The 12736-nt window shown below is 38.2% G+C and overlaps 1 protein-coding gene across 2 annotated transcripts in view; it reads left to right on the top strand.

Annotated features, from left to right (window-relative positions):
- CFAP20DC (CFAP20 domain containing) overlaps positions 1-12736 on the top strand; it is a 191345-nt gene that overhangs the window by 66584 nt on the left and 112025 nt on the right. For both annotated transcript variants that reach the window (XM_040994742.1, XM_040994743.1), the window contains exon 5: positions 8201-8315. In XM_040994742.1, coding sequence (XP_040850676.1) covers positions 8201-8315 — 115 coding nt within the window. The remainder of the gene's footprint in view (positions 1-8200; positions 8316-12736) is intronic.

Genomic DNA, 12736 nt, shown 5'->3' with positions numbered 1-12736 from the left:
ACAGCCTTACATGCTGTGCTGCAATGTCAGTCCCAGTCACCCATTTAAACAGAAGTAGAACTTCATAACAATAAAACCAAAATACATGATCTTGCATGTTATTTACCTAAGAAAACCAAGGGAAAGAATTGCAACAACTTATGGTACAAAGCCTAGACTACAGTTAGTGACCTCACTAGAGCAAAAAGGAGACAATGGGAAAAGTACAGCAACAGAAGTCAGGAAGCAAGCTGTGGTATGTGAAAGAAAGATGTGATTGTTTTTAATCTGGAGATTTGAGATGTTTTCGTGAAGAAGGTGGCATTTCAACTCAAACTGTGATGGATGGATGTAATTTCACTTGGCATAATAAGGAGAGAAAGAGCTTTCCAAGGGAAATTCATAAACAGCAAACGCATGAAAATAAAAATGGAATTTTTTGAGAATCAGAAAGCACACTGCTACTGTCATTATGGTAGCCCAGCACGATGTTCATGTCAAGACCTCTGGGTCCCCTGCACTGTTAGCTCCATATGCCCTGGACATTTTAGTAAAATCTACTCAGGAACGCCTTTGATGCTGCACAAGCCCACTCCACCAGTGCACAAGCACAACCTGGAAATACCAGGAAGTTAAGACCCCCACCAAGGACTGTTGAGGGTTGGGAGGCGGTGATTACATGGTCCCACCTCCCACCCTTCAGGTGTCAGTTCTGTGCAGTATTCTGCACGTGTCTCCACAAATCCTGGTGGAACGGAGCCCTTGTCCTGATAGTGTACCACGGTGTTGGTTTTGCCTTAGTTAACATCCATGCTGCTTCACTCTTGCTTCATGGGAGCAACTCTCCAACTACTGGCACTTCCATCCTTACCTCAGAGTCTTTTCTACCTAAGGAGACTGCACAGCACAACCCGTTATATGTGATAGCTCATAGAATTGGATTGCACACAGACTTGGAGAAATCAGAGACTTTATTAGCCAGTATTGAGTTTCCTTAATAATTTCAGGAATACAAGTCATAAAGCAGAAAGAGATTCAAGAGTGACCTTGCAACTCTCCAGTCCTTTATAAAAACACTTGAGCTCAAATTTGACAGTTAAGTTCTAGAAAGTATCCCTTATCTAAAGAGAGCTGTTTCCACCTTTTGTGGTATGTTCTGGGGAGCCTTGCCCTCATCAACCAATGGATTCCAGGTGTGTTAACCATCAGCAATGCTAGGCAGATCAGGTACATCCTCCAGAAAGCATCCTACCAAGAACTTAACCCCCTACCCCCAATAAATACTGTTAATGTGTTCACCAGGAGGTCAGTGCTATTTTCAAGGATTTTTGGCTGGGACCTTTTCTTCTGTAGGATGCCCTTTAGTGGAATAAATGACTCACAAGCCTGCTGCTGCTGCCTTTCCTTCTTAGTGAGCATGCAGCTTTTCAAAATCCCTGAGCCAAGCCAGGCAGTTACCATCCACTATAACTGTCAGATAGACTTATAAATAATTTACTATTATTCCCCTTGCCTTATCTTTGTAGGTCTTAGTTGATTTCCTGGCTCTGCCAACCTAGCAGCTGTGTGACTATGAGCACGCAGCTTAATGTGTCCAAGCCTCTCACCACATCAAAATGATGTGAATATTCACACCTGTTTCAAATGGATGTTGGAAAGAATAAATGAGATAATGTTGGTAAAATGGTATGAAGGTTCTGGCACATGGTACTGATCTGGATATTGTTCTTTCAGTGTTTTTCTAGCCCCATGAGGTTTTCCTGGGATCTTCTGTTCAGATTCCCACCAACTAGTCATGGCTCTATTCCTCAGTTCCTTTTCTCACACCAGTTCTGAGTTCTTTCCTGGCTCTCCTGCTAAATCCATGGACTCAGTCCTACACTCATTGTTGAGATGTGATCTGAAGTGAGCAAAAGATGCATAGAGGAATGTGATGAGAGGTGATACCAGAATACTAGATAGGGCTGAGAATTTGCAGGTCCTGGAATAACAAAGCACTTGGACATGAATATGAGATGCCACGAATATAAGATGCCAAAGAAAAAAATCGGAGCCAGCAGGTGACAGTCTCCATAGCTGGTCCACATGAAAAATGGACTGTGTGCTAAAAGACTGATAGTAGGGAGACCACTAAAGGGAGGTATTTCAAGCATCAGATGCCTAGACTTAGCACTGTGGGAACAGAAATACAAAGAAAGGGTTAGATAAGAAGCCACAGGAAAGTGGCTTTGACTGCTAATTGGATTGGTAAAGCAGCCGATGACTCTCAGGAGTGCACCCTAACTACTGAGAGATGTTTACCCCTACAGTGAGGAATGAGGTGAACCTGCAAGAACATGCAAATCAGGAAAGTGAATTGGCCTGAGTATTTGCTTGTAAAATAATGATTCCTGGATCAGAGATATTCTTACATCAGAAGAGGAAGAAATTGTCAGTGGAAAGCAAATAATCATATATTCACAAAAGGCAAACATGGGCTATATCCATCTAAGTACCATCTATGGTAGGAGTCCTAGCCATCAGACAGTAAATATTTTATCCCCAGGAGCAAAGATTATGCTGCTCTGGATGTGTTTATGCACACCACCTAGCATAAAAAGGAAGTCAGCATGTGAAGTCAGATTCCAAATGTGGGTACTGGAATTAATTAGGTCTGAGTTTAAATCTGGACTCTAATGGATGTGTGACACGGGGAAAGTTGCCCAATCTTACTGAGCTTTACCCTCCTCATATGTGAAGTAGAACTGATGATGATAATAGGAGATATAGGGCTTATGCAAGAGGTACATGACATAATTCTGAGAACACTGTTGGCATATACAAAACATTCCATAATTAAGAGATAATTATATTAATGCCTTTTTCTGTAGACTGTATATAGTAGAGAATGAAGCCTTAGCTCAGGTATTCTAATTATTTTCCAAGTAAATAGTCTCTGATACTTGATAGCGTTTTTTCTCAGATAAATAATAACCACATTACATTCCAGTCACACAAGCTCTGAGATCATCTTTTTAGTAAGTTTTACATGGGATATAGTTGGAAGTCTTGCATTTGTGATGTGTTGATTAGATATAAATGGAATCCAAAACAGAGTGGAAAAGGATATAAAGAAATCAGAAAGATACAGAAATAAAAGAGTATTTTTTTTATCAGATAAAGAAGTATTAAGTTGTAAGGTGTTTGGCTGTGGTCCTTAACATACCATAACACACACACACACACACACACACACACACACACACACACACACGCACACTTTTTTTAAAGGATTTATTTATTTGAAAGGCAAAGTTATAGAGAAGGAGTGTGATCCTCTAGCCACTGGTTCATACCCGTATGCACAATGGCCAGGGCTGGACCAGGCCAAAGCCAGGAGCCAGGAGCTTCATCCAAAGCTCCCACCTGGAGTATTTCGACACTAGGCACTCTAGCAGAAAACTGGATCAGAGGTGGAGAATCTGGGACTTGAACTAGCACCCATATGGGATGTTGGCATCATAGGCATTGACTTAACCCCCTGCACCAGAACGCTAATCCCACACCATGAACATTCAAAACAAAAACTAGGGGTGAGGGGCAGTGCAGTAGCCTAGTGGCTAAATTCCATGCCTTGCACACACCAGGATTCCCTGTGGGCACCACTTCTAATCCCAGCTGCTCTGCTTCCTATCCAGCTCCCTGTTTGTGGCCTGGGAAAGCCACAAAGTCAAGGACGGCCCAAAGTCTTGGGACCCTGCACCCGTTTGGGAGGCCCAGAGGAAGATCCCAGCTCCTGGCTTTGAATCAGCTTGGCTCATCTTTGGCCATTGAGACCACTTGGGGAGTGAATCATCTGTCTCTCCTGCCTTCTGTATATCTGCCTTTCCAATAAAAATAAATAAATCTTTAAAAGGAATCAATGTCAGGCACTCTTATCCCTGCTGTGTCCACCGCACATAGCACAGTATCGAATATGATTTTTTTTGGCATGCCTTGAACAAATGCAAGTTTCTCTTAGTGTGATAGTCAGCATAGCATTGGTTGCATGACAGAAATAGCGGTGGCTTTTAGGTTCAAAGATTGTTTTAACATCTGCCTGTGGCACTTAGTTGAATATCCATGGCCTAGCAGTTTATTTTGTTTCTAGAGTCTACTTTCCTCATCTATAAAATGGAGAATGATTAGAAGTACCGGAAACAACTACTCAAGAATAGTTCTTTTGCTCCAGCATTACACTCTGCCTTACACATCTTAACCACTTTATCTGGTAATATAGAACTCTGGTATTCACTAAAGCATTAGCTGCATGAATTAACAGATCAAGAGGAAGATTTGAGTAGGAAACTCGAAGTCAAGTAATTCCTAGTGAAAATGGGCTACACAAAAGCTTTGTTCACGATAGTTCCTGAAATCAAATAGAAGTATAGATTGTCAAAATAGAGATTAAGTTTTAGATTAAATCTTCCTGTGTGTGTGGATGTTTAGAGCCACTCAGAATAACAGAAATAGAGGAAAATTGTGGTTCTGGTGCTAACCTTTTCTCAGGAAAATGAAGAAATGTCCTGAAGATCACTGGGCCAATAAATCAGTATTGACTAGATGTAAGGGAAAATCACATTTAATATTTTAAAACTTAACCAATATAAACTTCGGGGATGCAATTTGACTGTGGCTTGTGTCCCCCAAGAGTTCATCATGATTGAGAGTTTGGTATGCATGGTGTAATATTTAGAAGTTCTGTGGAGTTTTCACTGGCAGGGCCTGCTGGGAGAGCCTTAAGTTCCTGGGGATGTGCCCTTCAAGGGAATTGTGAAGCTCTTCTCATACTATGTCTATTCTTGGTTCATATGCTGATGGTCCTAGCCAGGGTAGTAATGCAGCAAAAAGAAAATGAAGGTGTATTGAATTGAAAAGTAAAACAAGCTCTTTTTCACAATTGTATAGAAAATCTTCAGGAATTTACAAGACAATTACAAAAAATCATGTGAATTGAGCAAGGTCATTGGAAATAGGGTCTGCATACAAAAATCATTTGTGTTTCTGTAGATGAGTAGCAAGTGATTACATAAATTTAAATTTTACTTTTGATTATGTAGAAACAAAATACTCAGGAATAATAAAACAAAGATTGCAAGAGTTCTAAAATGAAAACTATAAAACTTTATGAAAGAAATTAGACAAGGCCTAACTAAGTAGAGTTATACATCATGTGGAAGACTCAGTATTATTTTTTCTGAAATTGATCTTTAAGTTCTACATGAGCTGAGTTAAGCTCTCAAGTTTTTCTTAGTAGGAAACAATAAATGGATCCTAAAATGTCTATAGAAAAGCAAGGCAAACAAACATTGAGCAAAACTAGAGTTAGAGAATTTCTTTTACTAGTTTCAAGACTTAATATAAATATGTAGTAATGAAGATGAAAATAGCATGTTATTTGTGTAAAATATAACATGATTCAGTGAAACAAATGGATCTATTGAAAATGTAGGAATAGATTCTGGCACACATATAAAAGTCATTAAAAAGTTAATGAGAAATACATAATATGAAAAACATTGATGGACTTTAAAATGTTTTACATTTATCATTTAATTCCAATTTTCCTTGGTATGAGATACTCTTTTGCACATGATTTCAAAAAGTTCATGGAGATAAATAAAGAATGTATAATTTTTTAATGAATTTTCTGTGAACTCTGTATACGCAATTGATTTTAAGGAAAATACCAAGGCATTCTAATGAAGAAAGGCTAATCTTTATTCAGTGGTATTGTGACAGCTTAATAAATATACAGAAAGAAAAGAATACTTTTACCTTACTTAAGTAGAAATTGATTTGGGTATATCAAATGTAAAAATGAAACAGCATTTTTGCAACATTAGGGAAGGCAGGCTTTTTTTAAATTTTGGAAAACACTACTGTAAATGTTGACATGCTGGGTTTCATGAAAATTAGAGCTTTTGCTTATCAAAAACTATTCAGATGTCAGGAAATCTCTATAAAGGGCATATGCATTTTTATGTATTATTCTTGATGCTTAGAGAAATCTGGTAACACTAAATGTGTTTCAGGGTATATAACCTTTATAAGACTCAGCAATTATAATAATAAAAAAAAACACTATGGTTGCATGCTACAGCATGGTTAATGCCCAAAAACATCAGATTAATTCAAATAAGCGAATCACCAGTGTATACTTCTAGACAATTCTAAGAAATTCAAGGGCAGACAACCTAACTATGATAATAAAAATGACTCATAGTGTATTTCATAGGTGGCATCAGGAGGGCAGTTTGATGTGTTGTCCTTTGAATAGAACAGTAATTACCCAGGAATATCCATTTATCAAAGTACATGGGATCATATAACAAAACTCAAATTTTGGTGACATTTTTTTTTGCAATGACGAATGACACCCTAATTATTTATAATATCCTTTTGTCATATAGGGTAGAATGTGCATCTTCCAGTAGCCTCCCTTTGTGGACAGTAAATTTATCCCTTACCATATCATAATACCTGTGCCTGATTTGTTGCCTGCCCAGTTTACCTCTTGTCCCTTCCTTACCTGCCGGACCCTAGCCTTACCAGGTGTACTATCTGAAGAAGATTGTTTCTTAGTATGTTCTTACTTGTTTCCTCTGTTGCATTTTAAAAACCCATATTTATGTATTTGTCTCTATATTTTTTCAACCTTTGTTTTCCATTAAAATGGAAGCTCCAGGTTGAAAAGGACCTTGTATATGTTCCCAATATGTTGCCTGGCTCGTTGTTTGCTGAATATGTGACTGAATGACAGAATATTTCTACCATTCCATATGCCAATGAAGTGTTAGAAATGCCTTTGAAATGTATGTGTAATTCTTTCATGATATAGACTTTCCATGAACTTTTTGTAAAATCTTCATTTTCTGCTTAATATTGTATTATGATAGTTTTTCCACAACAAGATAGGTCGACTATTTTGGTTGGAGGCAATAATGATATGATAAGAGAGAGAAGGGCTGACATTGTGATGCAGTGAGTTAAGCTGTCCATCAGTTGTGATGTCAGCACCTCATTTCGAAGTGATGATTCAAATCCCAGCTGCTCCACTTGCTATTTAATGTACCTGGGAAGGCAAGCAGAGGATAAGTTGTTAGGTCCCTGCCACCAAATGGGACAATAGAGTTGAGTTTCTGGTTCCTTGCTTTGGCCTGCCCCAGACCAATCATCTGCTGTGTTCATTTGGGATAGTGAATCAGCTAGTGGAAGATATTCTTTTGTTTGGTGTCTCTCAAATAAAGAAGTCTTTAAAATGAAAAAGTAGGAAAAGATGTATAGAAGAGCTATAACAATTCTATGTTGATTTTTTAAGAAGTTAATTGCACTGTAAATATTACACAGTAGTTTACCTGATAGAAATTTTATTACTTTAGGTGCTGTTTACCTAGATAAAGTTACTAACAATGGAGAAAAAAGTCACTGATTCCCAACTAAAAAAGCAGTCTTTAAGGACACACCAATTTTACAGTATTGCAGCCTAAGACAAATTTGGAAATTTTAAGCCTGCTGTGTTACTTCTGAGACCCAAACGAAGCAGAACATAAAAATGAGCCTCTATCAATTTGAAACAAACCTATTCTGTGTGATTATGGCTGTGGTCTAAATCTGTTAAAGATGTTCAAATTCAATGTCCTTGATATCACTATGAGTTGACCTGAATAGTGAGCAATAAACTTGTGTATTATAATTCTGGCTGGAAGATATGTGCTTAGGAAGTGAAACCGACAGTCAGTGTTTTGTGTCTGTCTCTGAGCAGACAAAGAGCCTATATAAAATGACAGGTGCATTTTTAGGAAAGAAACCCATAATGTTTTCCTATTTAGTAGGTGACAGTGTGTCCCAAGATAACACAAGCTTAAGGGGCTGCAACAAGCCAGGTTATTAAAGGCTAGCTGTTTTTCACTTCATACAAATTGAATTTTTTCATAGGCTGGAGGACTATGGAAATCTTGTGTGGGATACTGAAATAAATTAGCATATTAAGTGGATTTATACATTCAGGCTTGTGAGCACTTTGAATTTAAGGAAGAAAATGTATTACTTCTTGAAAGAAAACAGCAATTCTTAAATTCTCTATTTGATTTCCCTGTTGAAATGAGGCTATATGATAAATTCTGCTATTTTGATGATTATCCAAAGAAGTGGTTATTAAATTGATGTGAACCTTTTCCCTTTTCTCATTCTCCTTTTTCAGAATTACTGATTTAGGGAACATTAAAAGAAGATTATATTTATCGACAGTCCACAAGGAATTGTCTTCTACCCCTCTTCATGCAAAAATCCCACTCTTCATGATCAAGCGCAAAATTGTAAGTGTTGCATAAATTTCACCTAAATTATTAAATTCAGTTCAGCAGATTTTAATTCTGGATCTTCTGTACGTAACTTGGTTACCAATCATGATGGTATAAACAATGAATGAAATTCATACGCGATGGGGAGCACTGTGGAGAGAAGGGTGCTCATTAGTCTGTGGAAAAGAAAGAAATCCATCTGACCTTGGGAAGACAGGCACCAGGAGGGAGCTGGTACTGAGCATGTCCTGGATGGATGTGCAAAAAACCTGGAAGATGGAAAGTGTGGTGCATGTTAGAAACCAGCAATGGGTTAATCATTGTTGCTGGGTTTAGAAACAGCCCTAACAGCATCAGCCCTGCAATTTAGCCCTCTGATATAAGATCAGGGAGCTGTGTCTTTGGTATAACCTCTGAAGGGTCTAATTTGAGAGTCTAGTCTTTCCCAGAGTTTACTCATTTTTTTTTTTTAAAGATTTATTTTTATTATTTTTTATTGGAAAGGCAGATATACAGAGAGGAGAGACAGAGAGGAAGATCTTCCGTCCGATGATTCACTCCCCAAGTGAGCGCAACGGGCCGATGCTATGCCGGTCCGAAGCCAGGAGCCTCTTCCGGGTCTCCTGCGCGGGTGCAGGGTCCCAAAGCTTTGGGCCGTCCTCTGCTGCTTTCCCAGGCCACAGGCAGGGAGCTGGAAGGGAAGCGGGGCTGCCGGGATTAGAACCGGCGCCCATATGGGATCCCGGGCGTGCTAGGCGAGGACTTAACCACTTGCGCCACCGCGCCGGGCCCGAGTTTACTCATTTTTAATAGTATCCTCAGTACCTTGTTTTTGTACTACCTTTTCTGGCAGGTGCTTAATACTTTCCCTAAAACTTACTCACTTTTTGATTGAATTTTATAAGACAAACTTATAGCACTCTTTTTAAAAAAGTATATTTTTTATTTGAAAGGCAGAGAGAGAGAGAGAGAGAGAGAGAGAAAGCTTCAATCTGCTGGTTCACTCCCAAGATTCCTGCAACAGCCAAGGCTGGGCCAAGCTAAAACTAGGAGCCAAGAGCTTCATCCAAGTCTCCCACATGGCAGGGACCCAAACACTTCAGCCATCATCTACTGCCTCCTGGGGTGTACGTTAGCTAGAAGGTGAGTTGGGAGAGCAAAAATTAGTCCCAGGTACTCTAATATGAAACATAAGCATTCCAAGTGGTGGCTTAACCAACCACACCATAATAGCCACCCCAGTCTTATTCTTACAAATAGCTAGCAAAAAAATTAACATGGAAAATAAATACAACAAAACAGTATTTTAAACTCTAGCTTGGTACTCTTTCTATTTACCTATTTAGGCTAGTCCCAGGGGCTACTCTCTATTAAAAATAGTTCATCATGGATGATGATATGTGTGAAGGCTTGGAGAAGAGCTAAGGAAGAGAAACTTCTAAAAATGTTATTCAAAAGGCATAGTAAGCCAAAAAGGCAAAATTTCTATCTTGTGATTCACTTCGCAGTTGCCCAGAATAGCTGGGCTTGGGCTGGAGCTGAAGCAGGAACCAGAACACAATCTATGGCTTGTAGGAACACACATGCCTTGTAGGGAAATGAGTCAAGACTCAAACCCGGGAACTCCAATATTTGCTATGAGCATCATAACTTCTATGGCAAATACCCAGTCTAAGGGAAATTCTTATTCTGTCATCCAAAGTTATTTAGTGTAATTCCTGTGTACCATCTAAAATCATTTTCAAATGATGCATGTTCCACTTTTTTTTTTGTTAAAATGACTTAGTTATTTATTTGAAGTAATTACAGATTGGCATGGAAAAGACAGTGAGAAAGAAAAATCTTCTGTCTGCTAGTTCACTCCCTATATGACCAAAGCCAGGAACCAGAAATTTCATTCAGGTCTCCCTTTTAGGTGGAAGGGGCCCAAACACTTGGACTGTCTTCTGTAGCTTTTCCCGGGCCATTAGTAGGGATCCAAATTAGAAGTGGAGCAGCTGGGACACAAACTAGCACCTATATGAATAGTCACATTGTGCCATAAATGAAATCCCGTAATGATGCATGTGCCTCTCTTGCAGAACTACTATGGTAGGAAAAGGGAAGCCATTAAAGCTGTTGGACTGCAGAGGAAACTCAGTCAGATCTGCACTTCAGGAATATTAACCTGATGTGCTAACAAATGAGTTATGGCTCTCATGCCAAACTTAGAGATAAGTTAATATTACTGAATATTCTGTGGGTCAAGGTCTGTGTCAGATGATATGAATTCAAAGATAATGACACATAGTTGTTCTCCTCAAGGAGATTTTAATACTCCTGGAAAGTTAGTATATCAACACTTACAGATAATGGACTGTGGTGAACACCATGTTAGTATGGTCTATGAAACCTGTGTTGCTGAAGGAAAATATTAAGTTGTCCAACCAAGTTGGCTAAGGTTGTAAAGAATTTTGTTCTTAATTATTTGAAAAGCAAAGTTGCAGAGATAAACCTATCCTTCACCTTGGGAAGTGCTGATTCACTTCCCAAGTAGCCATAACCATCAGGGCTAGACCAGGCCAAACCAGGAGCCAGGGTCTCCTACATGAATGACAAGGACCCTCTTCCACTGCTTTCCCAAGTGCATTAGCAAACACTTGACTCAGAAATGAAGCAGCAGAGTCAAACCAGCCTGCTGCAATATGGAATGCAGCTGTTATAGGCAAAAGGTTAATGTTAACATCATTGACCCTGGTATATTCTATTTAAGAAAGAAACAAAATTCAGAAACTCAACATCATAGTTGCTATGGTTTGAATATGATTTGGCCACTGAGTTCATACAGAACTTTAAACCCTGAAGTTATAAGTAAATGGTACCCAGAGGGTTAAAAACGTTATAAAGTTCATTAGAACACTGGAGAAAGATAATTCTCTCAGGAGAATTATAGAAACCTAAGTTCCTCTCTCTCTTTCCTTATTGATTCAGCAGATGATCCTTCTTTTGTTTATGCACCAACATCTGCCATCTGCCCCTTGCCAAAGCCAAAGCCAGGATCATGCTGTTTTGACTTTGAAACTCAAGAACCATGAGCCAAAATAAACTTCTCTTTACTTCATAACTAACTTTTTTCTTATATTTTGTTTTAATAATGTGACACTGCTATAATAACAGTCAGGATGTTCAGCATAAAATAAAAATAAAATCAGTAGATATACAAAGTGGGAAAACATGACCCAAAGCAGGAAGGGAAAAAGAAATCAGACCCAGACATGACAAAGATTTGGGAATGAAAAGACAAGGGCTTTAAGACGAGTTAATAAATATGTTTGAGGAGTCTAAGGAAAATGTGAGTATACTGAAAGGATTAATTAGAAACTTCCCATTCAGAGTTCTAGCTCCTGGCTTTGACCTGGTCCAGTCTTATCTATTATGGGAGTCAACCAGTGTGTAGGAAATCTCTGCCTGCCTCTATCTCTGTCTGTCTGTCTCTCTCCACACAACATTTGCATCTCTCTAAAATTTTAAAAGTATCCTTGTGGGACTCTAAAAGAAACAATATATAGTTTTTAGTCCAAATGTTGTAGGAATCTGGAACTTTTCAAAGAATGTATGGGGCAAGTTGAAGACAAAGTCAATAGCCTTAAATGGAAACACATCAAAAGACCTCATTAAGTGGAAATGAACTAAACCCTGTAATTAAAAGACAGAAATTATTAGATTGACTAAAAAGCAAGGCACAGTTGGATACTGTTTATAAGAAGTACACATTAACTAAATACACAGATAAATTACAAATGAAAAGATATGCCACGGAAATATTAATCATAGGAAAAGATAAAGTATCAACAAAATAGAATTCAGGACATAAAGCATTAACACAGCTGTTTCAAAATGATAAGAGGATTAAATTTTGAAGCAGATATGGCAATCGTTTATGTGTACCAATCTAATAACAGAACTTCAAAATTAATGAAGCAAAAAATAACAGAACTAAAGGGTAAAAAAGAAATACGTAAGTGTGCCTGGAAATTTCAAGATCCCTCCCTTGAATTTAGACAGAAATCACGTTGGACATAGACTTGGAACACACTGTCAACTAACCTGACACATCTGACATTTGTAGAACATTTTTCTAGAAACTGCAGGATACACAGTATTTTTAAATGCAGATTGAATATTCACCAAGATACACTAAATGTTAGGCTCAGATCTCACAATGTTTTCAGACATTGAATAAATGCAGAGTATGTTGTTTGCAGGGGAATTAAATTAGATATCAATTTAAAAAGTTAATTGGATTATTCCCAAATGCTTACAAATGAACAACATTCTTCTTGTAACCTGATCTGTTGTGAAAAATTAAAAACATATCAATAAACACCTTAAAACCCTAATTGTGTACCATTGTAGGATAGCAGCATACCAAGTGAGGTACTAAAATTGAAGGAGGA

This window comes from Ochotona curzoniae, unplaced genomic scaffold (genome assembly GCF_017591425.1).
Source record: "Ochotona curzoniae isolate NIBS_2020 unplaced genomic scaffold, NIBS_Ocur_1.0 contig_908, whole genome shotgun sequence".
NCBI lineage: Eukaryota > Metazoa > Chordata > Mammalia > Lagomorpha > Ochotonidae > Ochotona > Ochotona curzoniae.
This window is presented reverse-complemented; position numbering and strand designations above follow the sequence as displayed.